The sequence below is a fragment of the Leucoraja erinacea genome, chromosome 8 (genome assembly GCF_028641065.1).
Source record: "Leucoraja erinacea ecotype New England chromosome 8, Leri_hhj_1, whole genome shotgun sequence".
Lineage (NCBI taxonomy): Eukaryota > Metazoa > Chordata > Chondrichthyes > Rajiformes > Rajidae > Leucoraja > Leucoraja erinaceus.
The window spans coordinates 14,073,238-14,094,003 of NC_073384.1; the positions used below are offsets into that span (position 1 = coordinate 14,073,238).

General features: G+C 45.3%; 1 protein-coding gene across 1 annotated transcript in view; it reads right to left on the bottom strand.

Annotated features, from left to right (window-relative positions):
* esr1 (estrogen receptor 1) overlaps window positions 1-20,766 on the bottom strand; it is a 141,194-nt gene that overhangs the window by 59,063 nt on the left and 61,365 nt on the right. Inside the window, 1 exon segment of the mRNA XM_055639009.1 lies at window positions 17,129-17,245. Within this exon segment, the coding sequence (XP_055494984.1) occupies window positions 17,129-17,245 (117 nt within the window).

The following is a 20,766-nucleotide window of genomic DNA, read 5'->3' on the forward strand; positions in this document are numbered from 1 at the left end:
AACCAGAAGCGGGGGCCGCGCGGAGGTCGAGTGAGTGACATGAAGTGCGAGCGAAGTCCGCGGGAGGTTCGCGCGTGACGTACGGCGTCGAGGTCGTTGCCACGCAGAATTTTTTAACCCGGTCAGTTTTTCGGAGCCCCGCGCGATGTCGGGACCAGCTCCGCACAACTCCATACGGCTCCGGCGATCGAAGTGGGACCGGCCCCGCAAGGCCGTACGGCTCAAGCGACCATGTTAGGTCGCGCTTGCCGCATGCAGGCGCATGCTGGTGGGACCGGCTCTTTAGGTCGAGCTTGCCGCATGGAGTCGCATGCCCGTGGGACAGGCCCTTAAGGCGACAACTAATGAGGAAATATTTTAAGTGGCACATATTGGAGAAGTGTAGGAGACACAGCATTGAGCAGGAGTATTAAACGACAGATATATTGATAGATGAAGCCATGTGAACTCTACAGAGGGAACTCTGTTTATGACACCTCCTCTAACCTCTGGAATTGGATTAGCATAGGATGAGCGAAAATGAGTGCTTGAGCCTTCTGGCCTGTTTCTGTCCTGAATGACTACGATGTTGGGGATCCAGACAAGGGGTCACAGCTTGGATAAAGGGGAAATCTTAAAAACGAGATGAGAAGAACTTTTTTACGCAGAGAGGAACTCTGTTCTGCCACAGAGGGTAGTTGAGGCCTCATTGGCTATATTTCTGAGGGAGTTAGATGGGCCCTTGTGCATAGGGGATCAGGGGGTATGCGAGAATGCAGTGAGTTGGATGATCAGCCATGATCATATTGAATGGCGGTGCAGGCTCGAAGTCCGAATGGCCTACTCCTGCACCTAATTTCTATGTTTCTATGTTTCTATGATTACCAGACTACAGGATCAACGAGCGAGGTGACAGACTTCAAGGTGGTCAGTTGAGAGGCAATCCAGTTCAGCCCCAAAATAGAATCGTACAAAAAGAACTGTCTGAATGTTTAAAAGCCGGAGACAGTCGAGCTGCATAGATCAATAATGTGTCTTGGACGGGTACCAAAGGAAGGATAATGGAATGTTAGGGTCAGTGCAACACAGCCACCATACATCTGCTGAACACATTGCACAAACTTACCCCCCACACTAGAGGGACAGGTTCTCTGGATGCTTTCCAGGGGGAGTTAGATAGGGCTCTTACAAATAGCGGAGTCAGGGGATATGGGGAGAAGGCAGGAACGGGGTACTGATTGGGGATGATCAGCCATGATCATATTGAATGGCAGTGCTGGCTCGAAGGGCCGAATGGTCTACTCCTGCACCTATTGTCTATTGTCTATTGTGCCTTAAATGGAATGCCCATTGCATCCACTTCTTCCTTTCAACACTACGTTTTCCCGCTGCATTTTGGTGCGTGTGACAATAATACATCAGTACCCATACCATCCTTGGACCATTTGCAGTGTAGGATTCTACCAGCTGGTCATGCTTCTGTCCTCGGCTAGTTTGCTTCCTGCAGCCAACCTGCGACATGACTGGGTAGTGGCTCACATACAGCGGTGCACATACAGCCTAGGTTAACACATGCGCAAGACAGACACCTGACCTGAATCGTCACCTAATCCTTTTCTCCAGAGATGCTGCCTGACCCGCTGAGTTACTCCAGCATTTCGTGCCTATGTTCGGTATAAACCAGCATCTGCACTTCTTTCCCTACACACTCTGAACTAATTATGGGACTACAGGGCAGGTGGAATGGTGATCTAAGTGCCTCTTTTTAATTGGGCTTCCTTTACTAAGGAACAGAGGTCATACATACTGTCACTTGCTATTTCAGGAGGACGATTGGCCCCAAGTATTTTGAATAGGCGTGTCCTTCTCGTGAGACTCCTTGGTTTCTTGCAAGACTCGTTTGTCTTCTTGCAAAATCGCTTCTCATTCACCCAGTCATGCTTTACTTTCAGGAGAATGTTGACCGCACGCCAATGTCTACCATACCTTGGATCAACTCATCCATGCAAAAAACAAGACAGTGTTCTTCAGGAGCTGGGACACCATCACTAGCAGTCTTGACGAACATTCACAAAAAGTATAGTAAACATCAATCCTTTGTAAATAAAAACAATTGGGAACTAGCTGATGGTCCACTTGGGTACCTCTGGGCGAGACAGTTGGAGAGGAGTTTCCTTCTTCCTGTGAATCATTGATCAGCAGTGCAAGTTTAAGGGCAGGCTTTAGCTAGAGTATTAAGCTCCAATTATGCAGTCCCTGTGTTGAAATGGTATTCCATGTTGACTGAAGTCATGATATGCCTACTCTGCACACACCCATTGGCATTAGGTGTGATAATGCTAAAATTTTACACCAAGGTAGTTGGCTTAACTCAGATTGAATCCAAAACTGATGGAGTTTCAAAGACTCAGATCCCTATTAAATCTTTTCCCCTTCACCTTAAACCTGTGTTCTCCAGTCCTCAATCCCCCTACTCTGGGCAAGAGACTCTGTGCATCAACCCGATCTATTCCTCTCATGATTTCATACACCTCTAGAAGATCACCCCTCGTCCTCCTGCAATCCAGAAGCAATAACACAATGTGCTCAACGTTTCTCACATTGCATGAGTATTATGCACAACTTTTGAGAATCACACCTCAGGAATTAGGTTCATTGCCTAGGAATATAACCAGGACCTTACCAGAGACATAGAACCATAGAAACATAGAAATTAGGTGCAGGAGTAGGCCATTCGGCCCTTCGAGCCTGCACCGCCATTCAATATGATCATGGCTGATCATCCAACTCAGTGTCCCGTACCTGCCTTCTCTCCATACCCCCTGATCCCCTTAGCCACAAGGGCCACATCTAACTCCCTCTTAAATATAGCCACTGAACTGGCCTCAACTACCCTCTGTGGCAGGGAGTTCCAGAGATTCACCACTCTCTGTGTGAAAAAAGTTATTTTCATCTCGGTTTTAAAGGATTTCCCCCTTATCCTTAAGCTGTGACCCCTTGTCCTGGAGCTGTGACCCCTTGTCCTGACAAGAGATATGGTGGAGAAAACTGGACTGTTCACATTTGAATAAACAGGGTTAAAATTGACCTAATAGGGAAGCAAGAGATATTCCCCCTTATTAAAGTGGAAAAGTAACCACATATCAACATTTCTGGGTAGACAAAAATTCTGGAGAAACTCAGCGGGCGAGGCAGCATCTATGGAGCGAAGGAATAGGTGACGTTTCGGGTCGAGACCCTTGAAGGGTCTCGACCCGAAACGTCACCTATTCCTTCGCAACCTCCTCGTGTATTACTCCAGTCCCCATTCTTGCCTCGAGTCCTCCTGTGGTGCCACTTGAGAATCGCCAACCACTCTGCAGGTTTTCTTCCATTCATGGGATTCCTGAAGATCAAATCAAGATCACGGGGATGACTGGACGTTTGACAGCGCTGGGCCTGTACTTGCTGGAGTTTAGAAGGATGAGGGGGAAAACTCATTGAAACATACTGAATAGTGAAAGGCCTGGATAAAGTGGATATGGAGAGCATGGAGAGTCTAGGACAGAGAGCACAGCCTCAGAATAAAAGCACACATCTTTAGAAAGGAGATAAGGAGGAATTACTTTAATCGGGCGGTGAATCTGTGGAATTCATTACCATGGATGGCAGGGGCGATCACGTCATTGGATAATTTTAAGGCGCAGATTGACAGATTCATGATTAGTACGGGCGTCAGGGGTTATGTGGAGAAGGCACAAAAATAGGGTTGAAAGGGAAAGATAGATCTGCCATGATTGAATAGCAGAGAAGACTTGATGGGCCGAATGGCCTCATTCTACTATCATTTATGAACTATTAAATTAATCGTCATTAAAAATGCAGATGGAAACAAACTTAAACAGGAGGATTTCCTCATAACAAGAGGATTTCAGTATAGGAGTAAAGAGGTTCTTCTGCAGTTGTATAGGGCTCTGGTGAGACCACATCTGGAGTATTGTGTACAGTTTTGGTCTCCTAATTTGAGGAAGGACATCCTTGTGATTGAGGCAGTGCAGCGTAGGTTCATGAGATTGATCCCTGGGTTGGCGGGACTGTCATATGAGGAAAGATTGTAAAGACTAGGCTTGTATTCACTGGAGTTTAGAAGGATGAGGGGTGATCTTATAGAAACATATAAAATTATAAAAGGACTGGACAAGCTAGATGCAGGAAAAATGTTCCTAATGTTGGGTGAGTCCAGGGGTCACAGTCTTAGAATAAAGGGGAGGTCATTTAAGACTGAGGTGAGAAAAAACTTTTTCACCCAGAGAGTTATAATTTTGTGGAATTCCCTGCCACAGAGGGCAGTGGAGGCCAAGTCACTGGATGGATTAAAGAGAGAGTTAGATAGAACTCTAGGGGCTAGTTGAGTCAAGGGATATGGGGAGAAGGCAGGCATGGGCTATTGATAGGGAACGATCAGCCATGATCACAATGAATGGCGGTGCTGGCTCGAAGGGCCGACTGGCCTCCCCCTGCACCTATTTTCTATGTTTCTATGTTTCTAAACATTATGCTCTACAATGTACAACAAAACAAATTAACTCTGGCTCTTGAATTGTTTCAGTCACAGAGCTATGTTTTACAGGAGCTTACATCATGGGCAGATCCCTACAACATTGTGCTTGTAAGTGAAGCATCTGCACACTCATCAATGCAGAATGTGGGGCATTCCTGAACCAAATGCAAATAAAAGACTGGTGTCTAATGAGTTGCTTCTGTATTTTCAGTGTGTCTTAGGTGATCTCTTAAGAGACGTCACTCCCCACAACATAAGGCTGCAATCTTGGGGCCACCTCACGGAAGGAAGCAAGCCTTCATTCCACAAAAGGATATGTGGCTTGAGCATAGACTGGATTTGGGCTACAGCCCCCTTCTGCATACAACTCATGGGCACAGACCTATTGTACAGAAGCTGTCATGCATAACCAAAATACCCCAATTCAATCTTTAATAAAAGCACTATCTTGGCTTTCTTCTCTACGCAATGTTTTTTTTTCTCTCTAACATTTATTTAAAGTGCTATTATGGACATGGCTAACTTATTACCGGTAGTTTGTCAGTGCGAGTACAGAGTGTGCTTTGATGTGAACGATCAAAGTGGTCTAAACCACTTAAGGTGCCTCAGTGGAGAGAATCTTGGAGAAGGGATTGGTAACAAGTGGCTGAAACAATGCAGTAATGTTCCTTTTTTGCTGGACAGGGTAGAGTGCATCTGGCACAGTCAATGAGCAACTCACAACAGTCCATGCCACCTGGTACCTGAGTTGCTTCTGGGTATTGATATCAGAATGCTGGCACTACAGAGAAAGGTATGCCAGACAAAGGTGGGGCATCTTAACAATTTCATTTCCTTGTGAATACAAGGGCCATCCAATAACAATATATCACATATTCCTGACTTTAAACTAACTACTAAACTAATATTTTGGCATCCTTTCCTCACTTCTATACCTCTACCCTTTTTTTAAAGATGAAATCTAATGAAATCTAAAGCCTCGGTCAAATGTTTGATCACCTGTGTTAATCTATCTCTTGGTTCAATCAAACTACATCAGAAAGCACTCATGTGAATTGCCTTGGGATGTACAGTATGCCTTTATTAAAAGGCACTTCATAAATGGAAATTCAATTTGATGATCGCAGTGCCTTAAACATAGGAGACCCCACGGGAGGGATCAATGGTCTTCAGGCTCATGGATGTCAAGCTAAGGACAGTAGGAAGGATAAACAAAAACTTGATCAAAGGGGCAAATTACAAAAGGGACAAGAAAAGGGTAGAGAGGATTAAAATGGAAATAGCCAGTGGCGCCAAAACAAAAGATTTTGAATTAGGGAAGGGAAATGTAAGAGGCCAGAGTTTGGAAAAGGGTTTAGGGATGGGCACAACTACACAAGTAGGCACAGGGAGATACAAGAATGCAAGATATAGAAACAGGAGTGGGCCCCTCATGCCTGCACCCCCAGTCAGCAACTACTGCAATGTGAAGGTAAGAAATTTTCTTCAGATAATCAAATGCAAAATGTTGGAAATCTTTGCAAACAGGGCATACAACATCACAACACTCACAGGTATACAAAATTGCTGGAGAAACTCAGCGGGTGCAGCAGCATGTATGGAGCAAAGGAAATAGGCGACGTTTCGGGCCGAAACCCTTCTTCAGACAACTCTAACTACTGTACAACTTCTCTAACTCAGAGGTCTGAAGAAGGGTTTCGGCCCGAAACGTCGCCTATTTCCTTCGCTCCATTGATGCTGCTGCACCCGCTGAGTTTCTCCAGCAATTTTGTGTACCTTCGATTTTCCAGCATCTGCAGTTCCTTCTTGATCACAACACTCACTACTTGCAGAGATGATTGATGCTTACTTTACAGTAGTGGACAAACCCAATGTCACTTTATCAGTTAAAGAAAGACACTGAGATGAAGCAAGGGTTTATCCCAGACTGATTCCTGGGATGTCAGGACTTTCATATGAAGAAAGACTGGATAGACTCGGCTTGAACTCGCTAGAATTTAGAAGATTGAGGGGGGATCTTATAGAAACTTATAACATTCTTAAGGGGTTGGACAGGCTAGATGCAGGAAGATTGTTCCCGATGTTGGGGAAGTCCAGAACAAGGGGTCACAGTTTAAGGATAAGGGGGAAATCTTTTAGGACCGAGATGAGAAAAACATCTCTGGAATCTCTGGAATTTTCTGCCACAGAAGGTAGTTGAGGCCAGTTCATTGGCTATATTTAAGAGGGAGTTAAATGTGGCCCTTGTGACTAAAGGTATCAGGGGGTATGGAGATAAGGCAGGTACAGGATACTGAGTTGGATGATCAGCCATGATCATATTGAATGGCAGTGCAGGCTCGAAGGGCCGAATGGCCTACTCCTGCACCTATTTTCTATGTTTTCTATGACTCAGTACAACTAGCCATTCCCTTCTCTCTCATCTCTTACATTCACAGAGATTGGTGAGTCTGTGGAATTCTCTGCCTCAGAGTGCAGTGGAGGCAGGTCTCTGGATACTTTCAAGAGGGAGCTAGATATGGCTCTTAAAAATAGCAGAGTCAGGGGATATGGGGAGAAGGCAGGAACTGATTGGGGATGATCAGCCATGAACACATTGAATGGCGGTGCTGGCTCGAAGGGCCGAATAGCCTACTCCTGCACCTATTCTCTGTTGTCTCTAGAAAGGCCAGAACATTGAGAGTTGCATCATCTGCAATATAGATGAATAAGGGGCAGAATGTGGAGTGGAACTGAAGGCAAAATAAAAACAAATTCCCTTTCCATCTTGAAGTTAAGTCCTCAATGTACATCAGCAAACTTTGATTCCTTTAACTTTGACCAACTGCCTGAGTCAAAAGAGTTTGTTAAAATTGCAGTCAAGAAATTGGAGCAGGGGACTGAGGAGAGAAAGGTGTTTCATCCGAACTGGCCAGGGAGGGGGAGCTGACCAAGAAAGGAGACCGACTTACTAAACATGAAAGCTCCCCATGTTGGCTAATCGCACGACAACTTTGCCAGCAGGTACAGAGGAGTTAATGACCCAAAGTACATCTCCAGCTCATGGTGGTGTTCAAAGAGAATTCAGTGTGCTTTGTTCTCTGTAATAATGGAAAAAACCTTCAATGATAAATGGCTAGACTTGAGGAAAGTGAAGCCACATCTTCATGAAAAAAAACCAATTAAGCTGATTATGTGAGCAGCCTGCTATAATGAGGTCTGCCTGGATCAGAGGTTAAATTTTAACTGTGGAATACGTCACTTTTAAACATTAGTACTTATCTGTCCAACCCTGTTCTGAGATGAGGAGGAGGAGGAGGAGGAGGAGGAGGAAACATGAAAGAGTAAAAGTTGCTGACTGCTGATGCTCCCGTTTCCTTCAGGTATATAATACGGTGGGAATCCGCATTGTAATTAGGCCCCACCAAACCTGCGGGATGAACATTAAAAAAACTACGCGATGCAGTCAACAGAAACCAAATTGTGCAGAAGTATTACTGACATTAATAGTGGTCGTTTGTTGGAGTCAGTGGGTATATTTACAGTACGTGGGAAGGGACTGGAAACAACTTTACACTCTCTCATACCTGGGCTTGGGAGTCATGGGCAGGTACGGGACACTGAGTTGGATGATCAGCCATGATCATATCGAATGGCGGTGCAGGCTCGAAGGGCCGAATGGCCTACTCCTGCACCTATTGTCTATGTTTTCTATGTTTCTATAAACACAAAATCCAATCCATGTCCAGGGACTGATCCCAGCACCTCCCTGACCTTCACAGGAAGGCATCACACCCGCAGACTGGTCGTTGAATCCTGGCCTGAGCCACTCTCTCTCTCTCCCACGACTCTCTTTCCCTCCCACGACTCTCTCTCCCTCTCTCTCTCTCTCCCTCTCTCCCTTTCTCCAAGCAGACTCTGGTTCACCTCAATGTTTCAAGCATTTTCAATTTTCCTTTCAGACTTAAGCATAGTTTTGCTCCTGGCAATGGTCGAGTGCTCAATGAGGGCTTTGCATCAGTGTGCAAATAGTGAGATGGGTAATTCCTGATCAGTAGAGATATGAGTCGGGGTCATTCCAACTATTACATTCCTTCTCAAAAAGACCAAGTGCCTGGAAAAGAGGCAGGGTGTGAGAGTGTGAGCAAGGGCCGCCTACGGCCGAGACAAGAAAAAGGGCAGAAGAGGCCTACTGTCCTGGTCTTTATTAATCTAGAGTTTTAATTGTAACCCTTTTTCCACGTGGATGTCTCAACCTGTATTTGTCTTTACTTTCTCCTCATTGAAGTATCGATTTCAAATCTACTGTTTCAAATCTACAAATCTCAAGTTTCAAATCTGGGGCCCATGTTCTAGAAACACGGTGTCACCATCATAATGAAAATGTTTATTTTGTGTCCATTTCTAGACGTGAGTTGACTCTGCCCATGCTAGCTGGTCCTGTTGTGAGGCTTGCATGTAAAGTCCTGCGTTGCATCTTCTCTAACTCAGTACAGCTTTTAGGCTCAACCACAAAAAGGAGTTGCCAAGTCGATGGATATTTTTAAGGCAAAGATAGATAGATTCTTGATTAGTATACGTGTCAGTGATTATGGGGAGAAGGTAGGAGAATGGGGTTAAGAGGGAGAGATAGATCAGCCTTGAATGAATGGCGGAGTAGGCTTGATGGCCCAATTCTGCTCCTATCACGTATGAACAGCAGCTTCACGCCCAATACCAGCTCTACATTCTAGCTTTAGTCGGCAAAGATCAGGGCGGCACGGTGGCACAGCGGCACAGCTGCTGCCTTACAGCACCAGTGACCTAGGTTCAAACCTAACTATGGGTCCTGTCTGTACGTGGTTTGTACGTTCTCCCTGTGACCGCTTTGTTTTCCCCCCCCATGTTCTCCACACTCTAAAGACATATAGATTTGTAGGTATCTGCAGTTCCTTCTTGAACACTAGATTTGTAGGTTAATTGGCTTCGGTAAAAATTGTAAATTTGTCCCCAGTGTGTAGGATAGCCTTTGTGTACGGGGATCGCTGGTCAGCGCGGACACCGTGGGCCGAAGGGACTGTTTCCGCACTGTACCTCTAAACTAAACTTTGTTTAATGTGCATATTTCAAGTTCACTGACTTAAATGGTAGGACTTGAACCTGCATCTAGGTAGCCCCTGGATCATGAGCCATTCAGCCTGTGTTAATTTTTCAACTCGGTGGCATGTTTCCCCATTTTCATTACGCTCCGCAGAGCTCCACAAGTAACAAACTACGTTTGATGATTAGTCGCTGTTACTTTATAGGAAATGCAGCAATCAATTTAACACGCAGTGGGCTTCCACAACACCAACAAAAAAAGAGTATTTTGATGATTCTGGTTGAGGGCAGAATATTGATCGAGCTGCATTATTCAAAACTCAACATGAACCTCTCACATCCTTCCTAACCAATACTGATAGGGGCCAAAAGGTGTTTCCTCTAGCAATGCGCATTCCCTTAAACATTTTAACTGCTTATACAAAAACAGAAAAAGTTGGAATGACTCAGGTTAGGCCACATTTGTGGGAAAAGAAAGAGCTACTACGGCTAACTATTTATTATTGGGGGGGGGGGGGGGGGGGGGGGGGGGGGGAGTCTGGGGGGGGGGGGGGGGGGGGGGGGGGGGGGGGGGGGGGGGGGGGGGGGGGTGGGGGGGTGGGGGGGGGGGGGGGGGGGGGGGGGGGGGGGGGGGGGGGGGGGGGGGCGGGGGGGGGGGGGGGGGGGGGGGGGGTGGGGTGGGGGGGGGGGGGGGGGGGGGGGGGGGGGGGGGGGGGGGGGGGGGGGGGGGGGACCATCTCCCTCGACTATCTCGACTGCTCTTTATCCCACTCTGCTTCCTTTGAGGACTTGATTCCATTTTCCCAGTTCCTCCATCTCCATCATGTTTGATCTAATGATGAGGCTCTCCGTGCAAGTGCTTCCAAAATGTCCTCCTTCATCCTGAACTGTGGATTTCCCCTGTCATTGTCAGCAAAGCCCTTAACAATATCTCTCGTATCTCCCACACCTCTCCCGCCAGAATGGCGCATGGATAGTCTCCCTAGTCCTCACCTTCCACCTCCTGAGCCTGAATTCAATTCATCTTCCCACAGATGCAACTTGACCTGATGATTATTTCCAGTATTCTTCTGTTTTTATTTCAGATTTCCAGCATCTACAGTGTTTGATCATTTTTGCTGTTTTAATTGTGTCCATATTATGAATCCATTCACTCATCAGGTTCATGCCGTCTCCCAGATGAACAAACCCTTGACACTCCTTCACTCCTTGTTACTCTGCTTCAGTTTTCCACAATCGTTTCTGACTGTCTTCCTTTTCTTCCTCTATTTTATGGCTAGGCTTGCAAACAGAAATCCACTATCTACACTACCATACCCCTCCATTCTCTTCTCATCCATATGCCAGCACGGAAACCTATCTCGATTCCTCCCCCCCCCCCCCCCCCCCCTTCCTTTCCGCCCCATCCCTACTGAAGTCAGAATTTCATCTTTCATCTTTCTGAACACAAGAAGCAAAGGACAGACACCATTGTGTACAGAATACCGAGAAGTGTGTTCAACAACTTCTAATCTTGTGTGTGGACTCGATAAGAAGAAGTTATTTCTGAAGGAACCATTTGCTTCACAAAACCTGGTTCACTCCTCAATAAACATCCTTCCTCTTCCCATTGCACTTTCATTTGAAAGCACAAGTGCAGTCCCTTATCCACCCCCCTTATCTACAGCCAGGCCCCCCAAATCCCCCCCCCCCCCCCCCCCCCCCCCCCCCCCCCCCCAACAATAAGACAACATCTTAGTTTTATATTTGAACAATGTACAGTACGTGGCACTCTAAATGCAGAATCCACTACACTCAGGACACCACAGGCAGATTGCATGACCAACCATACTAACATGAGTTAAACATATTGGTTTACCTGGGCTATTACCTCCGGTTGCATTAATCTTTTTTTTTTAGTTTAGATACAATTTGGAAACATGGCCTTCAGCCCACTGAGCCTGCATAGACCAGTAATCACCCATAGTTAGATTGTTCTATCCTGAACACTAGGACCAATTTTACAGAAGCCAATTAACCTACAAACCTGCACAAATTTGGAATGTGGGGGAAAACTGGAGCACCCGGAGAAAACCCACACGGTCACGGGGAGAAACGCACAAACTCCGTACAGGCAGCACCCGTAGGTCTCTGGCGCTGTAAGATAGCAACTCTAGCGCTGCGCCACTGTGCCGCCCTGTGCACTGGGATGATGCAGCATCTGTGTTGGATTAACCTTGAGAACAGCATGGCCCAAAGGTCTCATAGCTACAGGGTCTATTTGAACACACGGAGATTCTAGAGGAGTTGGTTGGATACCTTAAATGTTAAAACACTTGGATCATTCAAATGATGCAGGTGCATTAATTGATCAGCACGTGGTACTCGATAATCCAGATGGAGTGGATCACTCGTTTAATTTTAATGAAGGGAGTTTACTGGAACCAAAGGCTGCCAGATTATCTGCGCATGTTAAATTAGATTGTTTATTTACGAGATCATTTGGGAATAGTAGATTTATTTTCATTGGATACCATTTCAATATTGGATTAAGACATGGATACTCTAGAGACCTGTTTCTGCACTGTTCTATGTTCTACAGCAGCTCTATCAGTGCACAGTGGCATAGCTGATAGTGGCATAGCTGATAGTTACAGCACCAGCGTCCCATATTCGGGTGCTGATAGTGTGGATCTTACGATCGCAAGTTTCTCCTTGAGATCGCGAGGGTTTCCTCCGGGTGCTCTGCGTTCCTCCCACATCCCAAAAACGTGCTGTTTTGTTGGTAGTTGGTCTCTGCAAATTGTCCCTAGGATGCAGAGTGTGTAGAACTAGTGTGTGAACGGGTGATCGATGATCAGCGTGAAGTTTGTGGGCTAAAGGTCCTGCTTCCATCCTGGATCTCCAAGCTAAACTAAAGAAAACAATGCATCTTGAGGGAGGCATGGTGGCGCCTTTGTAGAGTTGCTGCCTTACAGCCCCAGAGATCCGGTTTCGATCCTGACTACGGGTGCTGTCTGTACCCAGTTTGTACATTCTCCCCATGGCCTGCATCGGTTTTTCCCAGGATCTCCTCCCACTTTGCAAGGACGTACAGGTTCGTAGGTTAATTGGCTTGGTAAAATTGCCAATTGTCCCCCATGTGTGTAGGATAGTGTTAGTGTGCGGGGATCGCTGGTCGGCGCGTACTCAGGGGCCAAAGGGCTTGTTTTCCGTGCTGTATCTCTAAACTAAGCTAAACTTGAGGTATTAGATAATTTCATCATTGGAGATCCATTAGCCTTACTGATCTAATACATGTGAGATGACATACTTCATCCAGGTCATCTTGTAATCATAGAACCTTCAGGAGATCCAAGACTCTAATGTAACCCAAACAAATCATCCCACAGGGCGGATACACGTAAGATGAATGCATCGGTCCATCTGGTAACATTAGCTCTAGCGACATAAATCATATGGGCCTAATAGATCAGCAGTCATCTGAATAATTATGGTTATTAATTATACTCTGTTCATTAGATAATCTAAGTGGATTTGAAAGCTTGGGTGCATTCGGTAACAAATGCATTAAATCACTTTGTTGGCTTGGTTTATGTGGAGGAGTTGAAATACTATATCATCTTTCTGTCTCAGATCAAAGAGAATTCTGGTTGCTTTGAGAAATGTATCACCAAGGCAATATTTGTCAGGTCGGGTTATCTATATCTAGGTACCTAGGAACCAGAACCATGCCTTACAGAACCAGAGATCCCGGTTCGATCCTGACTACGGTTGCTTGTATGTACAGAGTTTGTAGGTTCTCCATGTGACCTGCATGGGTTTTCCCTGGGAAGCTCCGGTTTTTCTCCCACATCCCAAAGACGGAGGCTAATTGGAACGGTATAAATGTAAAAAAATGTCCCAAGGATAGGTAGGATAGTGCTAGTGTGCGGGGATTGTTGGTCGGCACGTGCCCGGTGGGGCCAAGGGCCTATTTCCATGCTGTATCTCTAAAATTATAACTTCAAACTAAAGTCACCAAAATGCATTAATTTACATGGGGTATTATTTCTATTTGTTTTTGTCGACCAAACAATGAAATCACCTTCAGATTGTGAATCGCCTGAGATGAACGAGTTTCCAGGAGCTCCAGGGTCACCTACAGGTATCACTGGAAGGTATGAAATGTCCCAACACAGCTGAGTGTATTGCGTTAATTAATTCTTTCTATTCATTATCTAAATATATTTGATTACTGGAGGTAATAAGAGTCTTTGATTGCTCCAGACCATCTGGGTTCATTAAATCACATATATGTTAGACAGCAACAACGTCCAGTCCGATACCCTTGTCCTGAAGAGTTAGGCCAATGTGGCACCACTGAGCCACACATGATGACAAACATAGAAATCTCCTCCCAGAATACGTTCTGTGTCCTTTTCCAACCATATCCAACATGGACACTTTGAAGGGTCCCAACCTGAAACGTCACCCATCTTTTTTCTCCAGAGATCTTGCCTGACCCGCTGAGTTACTCCAGCACTTTGTGTCTATCTTTGGACATGTATTAATTCATCAGTTGAGGACTGTGGCACAAGAGAAGATTCTTTGCCCTCATTTAACATGACGCCAGACTATTTAATGGGATTTGGGGTCATCGTTAAAGTCCTCAAGGGCTATCTGTATACCAGTGTGTTGTCATCCATGCTGTGTTGTCTGCTCTGCTGGTGCTCCAAGAATCATAGTGGGAGACGACTGAGGCATTGCCCAAAAGATCTAATTCCTTTAGTGTATCTATGGTCCGACGGTTGCTTGACATCAGTGGGACACAGTACTCACAGATTTACACATAGATCCCTAAATGATAACGTATCAGACTTTGCAGAATTAACTGGGCAATATCTGCCTGTGCCACATTCAAATCCAGTTCTATATGGTCCGACCTGTGTTTTGTCAACGCGATTTAATGGAATGAAGTAGCTTCAGTTCAGAGGGCAGTTGAGAAGTAATCTAATTGTTTTAGGTCTGGAGTCACATATTATCCCAAACCTGGTAAGGACAACAGATTTCCATATCATTAGTGAACCAAATAGTCCTTTACAACAATCTGGTAATTTAACCATTACTGGCAAGGGTCAAGAATGTTTTATTGTCATGTGTCCCAGATAGAACAGCAAAATTCTTACTTGCTGCAGCACAACAGAATATGTAAACATAATACACTGTAAACAATATGATAAACATAGAAACATAGAAATTAGGTGCAGGAGTAGGCCATTCGGCCCTTCGAGCCTGCACCGCCATTCAATATGATCATGGCTGATCATCCAACTCAGTATCCCATACCTGCCTCTCTCCATACCCTCTGATCCCCTTAGCCACAAGGGCCACATCTAACTCCCTCTTAAATATAGCCAATGAACTGGCCTCGACTACCCTCTGTGGCAGGGAGTTCCAGAGATTCACCACTCTCTGTGTGAAAAAAGTTCTTCTCATCTCGGTTTTTAAAAGATTTCCCCCTTATCCTTAAGCTGTGACCCCTTGTCCTGGACTTCCCCAACATCGGGAGCAATCTTCCTGCATCTAGCCTGTCCAACCCCTTAAGAATTTTGTAAGTTTCTATAAGATCCTCTCTCAATCTCCTAAATTCTAGAGAGTATAAACCAAGTCTATCCAGTCTTTCTTCATAAGACAGTCCTGACATCCCAGGAATCAGTCTGGTGAACCTTCTCTGCACTCCCTCTATGGCAATAATGTCCTTTGGATAACCTCTAGGCAATAATGCAATCAGTCAGTATGCTCTCTACTGTACACCTATAGAAGTTCAAGAGAATCCTCTTTGACATACTGAATCTCCGTAATGTTCTCAGGAAGTAGAGGCGTTGATGTGCTTTATTTATAATTGCATCAGTGTGCTAGGTCCAGGAAAGTTCTTCGGAAATATGCACGCCCAGGAAGTTTTTGACCCTCTCCACCATCATCCCATTGATATAAACAGGATTGTGGGTCCTCATCCTTCCCCTTCCAAAGTCCATAATCAGTTCATTTATTTTACAATATTGAGAGGCAGGTTATTGTGCTGTCACCATTTGGTCAATCGGTCGATCTCACTTCTATGCTCTGATTCATCATCATCTGTAATTCGTCCAACAAGAGTGGTGTCGTCATCGAACTTGAAGATGGAGTTCGCACTGTGTCCGGCTACACAGTCATGAGTATAGAGTGAGTACAGCAGGGGGCTGAGCACGCAGCATTGAGATGATCCCGTACTGATTATCAATGAGAAAGAAATCTTTCTGCCAATTCGAACATACTGTGGCCATTGGATGAAGAAGTCGAGGATCCAATTCTAGAGCGATGCGCAGAGGCCCAGTTCTGTGAGCTTGGTAACTAGCTGCTTTTTCATTTTTTCTTCTTCTTCTACTGGCCAGATGGCCAGTTTGGCGAGGCCTGGTAACCAGCTTGGAGACGATGATGTTATTAAACGCCGAGCTGTAGTCTATAAGCAACAGCCTGACGTAAGTGTTTATATTGTCCAAGGGGTCCAGTGCGGAGTGGAGAGCCAGTGAGATCGCATCCTCCGTTGACCTGCTGTGACGGTAGGCAAATTGTTGTGGGTCGAGGTTCTTGTCGAGGTAGCAGTTGATAGCACCATAACCAACCTCTCAAAGCACTTCATCACCACAGCCATTAGTGCCACTGGTCGATAGTCGTTGAGGCACGTCACCTTACTCTTGGGCACTTGTACTGTTGATGCCCTCTTAAAGCAGGTGGGAACCTCAGATCTCAGTAATGGCAAAGCACTTTTTAATTTAAAATGTCAAGATTAGTTTCCCCGGCTTCAGTGGTGATGTTTGCTGATTGTTAGACCTGTACATTATTAGTCCAGTAAAATGAGCACTGATCCTGGGATCCTTGAATGTATCACCATGTCGATGTAGCCAAGTCATCACGCAGACCAGACTTCCCACCATTAACTCCATCTACACTTCATACTGCCTCGGAAAAGCAGCCAACATAATCAAAGATATGTCCCTCCCTGATCATTCCTTCTTCTCCTTACTCCCACCCGGCAGAAGTTACGGAAGCTTGAAAGCACGTTGCACGCACCAAACTCAGGAACAGCTCCTTCCCCTCAATTATCAAACTTCTGATTGGCCTTTCCGTTAGATAAGGTACTGTTCAATTCACCTCAACCTCACTGAGACCATTGGATCGTCTAAGGAACTGATGAGCTGCAATACGCTACAATGCTCAGAACTATATTCGGCACTCTGTATTTTCCCATTTGCTCTATCTAATGTAGAGTTTGAACTGATTGTATCTATTTATACTATATCTGATTCTGTTTGGATCGCATGCAGACTAAAGCTTTTCATGTACCTCGGTACATGTGACAAGAATACACCTAAATAACAAAGAAAAGTGTTTCCTTTGAGCAAAGGCTAAGTCACAACTTGACCAGCTGAACATATACGATTTGCCCTGGATACCCACTCTGTCCAAAGCATTGAAAAAACAAAATCAACACATTTCTCTTTTTACAATCAATGCACATGACACATGAACTAACAGGCAAATACTACATACCACCTTTCATCATGCCCACTTCATAGCATTTACGTAGTCTGCAAGCCTGGCAGCTCTTCCTCCTGTTTTTGTCGATCGTGCACTGGTTGGTGGCAGGGCACATGTAGTCATTGTGTCCTGGAATGAAGGGAGAGATTGCAAGTAAATCTCAGCAACTCCGTACTTATTTAAAACAACGACAAAACACTCACATTTGTACCGTGACTCCAATTGCAGTAAAACGCCCCAAGGAGCTTCATTAAACAAAATTAGGGACTTAAGGAGATATTGAGAATACCCCATAAAATGTTTTTAAACAGATGCTGGTTTTAAACACATTTCATGCTGGTTTTAGTAACAATTTCAGGGTGGGTGAGCACCTGGAGCAATGGGGGGGGGGGGGGGGGGGGGTGAAATGCAGTTGAATGATTTAGGACAACAATAGAACACAATGCCCCATCCTTGACATTCACCAATACAAATGTTATTGGACAGACAATAGAATGGGAAATGTCCACAATTTGCGCCAGTGCCACCTTGATTTGCGCCCCCCACCACAGTGCTGCAAGTTAACACTGGATCATTTGTCTGAAAAATCGAATCAGGCTGCATTGCGTGAACGGAATTCAAGAAACCGCAGATTTCCATCATGTCTCTTGGGCCTGATGTTCCAGGGGTTAAGGGAAAGTCAAAAGTCCTCACACGGACCCTCGGTACCAACAACCCCCCCCCCCCCCCCCCCCCCCCCACGCACACACACACACACCACTTGGAAAGCACAGCCTCCTTTAAGCCAACACAACACTGTGCAAAGCACAATGCACAATGAAGCTCTTTGCCAGGCATTGGTCACCCTCTGTTGCATATAATGTGGGCTCTCAGATCCGGGCAGTTGTAGCCCAGGGAAGAGGTGGGGGCATTCACAGGTCAATCAGCAATGAATTGTTGGATTTGACATGTACACTGGAAACTTTGCAGGAGCCACATGAATGAGCCTCCAGGGAGTGGTCCGACTGGCCACTACAATGGACAGGTTGGTAATTCTAGGTCTATGAACCCACTGTGAGGCACGGTACACCTGCAGGCTCCCTGCTCTTGGAATCTGCACAGTTTAGACCCAGTCATTTCCCCCTCTTCTTCCTCCTGGCAGACAGGACCAAATTCTCGCAATATTTTCATAGTAAGAGCCATGACCCTCCCCATTGCTCCCTCCTTATTAAGCTTCCTGAAATTTGTCTCGCCATCTTAACTAAGCAATTGCGCAGTATCCAAAAATCTGATGTCTGCCAAGCATTTGGAGTAACATCGAAAATAGCACACAACTCTCTTTGTAGAAAGGTATAAGAATCCGCAGTAACTTGCATGGCATCCTTTCACGGAGCCCCAATGTGGTCATTCTCCCCTCCCATGGCCACAACCCCGTACACCTCCCCTAGCCCACTGCGACTTCACCCATTTCCACCAGGGGAGAAACCAACCTTGATCCAAAACTTGCTACGGATAAGCAGAGCATGGACTGTTTCCACTAATGCCCAGCAAGAGTCAGGAAGTAGTGTGGCGAAGGTTAAGGAAATGAATACTGGGAACCTTGTTGGTGGTGCCTGCAGTGTTGCCAGCACCAGTACTTTATACCTTGGAGCACAAAAGGATACCAAGATTTGCAGTGACATGTGTAAAAACAAATTTAATAGATTTATCAGGATTTATAAGGATGACACCAGAACTGAGAGATTGTAATCAGCGACAGGCTGGGACTCTTTCCTCTGAAAGGAAAAAGGCAAGGGCTGACCTGATAGAGGTCATTGAAATGATGAAAGGTATTCAGTAATGTAGGCGCAGGGATGATGTTTTCTCTTGTAAGGAGTCCAAAACCAGGAGCCATAAAACATGTTAATAACAAACAATCTCAGGAGAAAATGTCCACTCAGGGGCCAGTGAGAATGTGGAACCTGTTACCCTTGCAGAGCAAACAGCTGAAGCAAATCAATTCGATCCACTTAATGCAACATTAGTACATGAGCAAAGGAGAATGGAAGGATGTTGACAGGTGTGGGAGCATGCTTAAATCAACCATTTAAGCTGAGTGGAGATAGATTCTATAGGACACTATGCAATCTTGCATATGTTGGTGCTACTGCTGAGTAGTGGCTTGTTCTTAGTTCCAAAGGGAATATCTGTTCTTGGGAAGAATAGTGCCTTCTCCCGCAACACCAGTTATTGAACCACTTGCTGGAAGAGGCTCCTGGGTCTATTTATTGTCGCATTATTGGGTTAGGACAAACCAAAACACAGCAATCACACTTAAGAAGCGAAACTGCTGAAAGGATTTATGAAAACATAGACGTGTTTCACTTTTGAACCAATTCCCCTTGCAGTATTATTGCAGCCGGCATCGATTTGAAAGATCAGACCCAACTGCACAAGCCTGAATAAAATGCATGACATTTAAAGTCGGGAGATAATAATTAAGATAGAAGGAAGTCTTATTTTCCCAGTAAGAGCAAGCAATCTGTATTGGCAATAAAACTCAAATGCAGCTACAGGACCCTGACAAAAACAAGACATCCCTGTTGTTTCCGCAGCAGACAGCTATAAAGTACAGTAATAAAAATGTTCAAAGGATCTGCAAAGAATTGAGCACCATATCTGCTTTTAATAAAACTTCAATGAATCAGTTAGAACTTCAGCCACCCAGGATACAGAAGTTTATTCACTCACCCACAAACCCCCACCCGGTAACACCGTCGCCAATCAGATACTCGCTTCCCCATAAAAGGAAATCTGCTTTCACAAGTCAGGTTTTTAATGAAACTGAAATAACTGATGACCCATGACAAAGGTTTCTATATTTAGACCAGTATTTCAGTCTTGGTCATTGCTTGTAGTTAACACTGGCTCCTTGGAAGGTTCCCCACTGAAGTCAATAGCAAATGCATCATTGAAGAGTCACTCTCAGGTAGTGTGTAAGCTGTGGTGCCCAGGGACGCAAGCAAAGTTGAAAAATGCGATTGCGATTTTAGACCTATGGTTCTGTCGGTAGCGCGCAGGTAGTGGTATCAGTAATGTGTAAAACAACCCTCCAGATCATTGCATGTGGCGACAGGTAACTTCTTCAATGGCAGCACAAACGCACAGCGGTAGAGTTGCCTCCCTACAGTACCAGAGATCCGGGTTTGTTCATGACTATGGGTGCTCTCTGTACACAGTGTGTAGCCCGTTCTCCCTGTGAGTGGGTGTCTCCAGTGCTCTGGTTTCCTCCCACAATCCAAAGACGTGACGATTTGTAGATTAACTGGCTTTTGTAAATTGGCCCTCGCATATAGGATAGTGCTAGTGAATGGGGTCTGCGCGGACTCAGTGGGCCGAAGGGCCTGTTTCCAAGGTGTAAATTTAAACTAAACTAAGTGATTCAACGGTAATAGCAATAGCCCAACTCAACTGAAGAAGGGTTCCAACCCGAAATGTCGCCTATCCTTGTGCTCTAAGTATGTTGCCTGAGCTGCTGATTTACTCCAGCATTTTGCGACAAGCCTAACTCATATGGTGGTGATTCCATGGGTCCAAGTGGAAATAAGTCCTGTTACATTACTATAGGCTTTGCTCTCAATACAATATGATCCCCCATGAACTTCAACGGCTGGGAGGAAATCCAGGGTGGA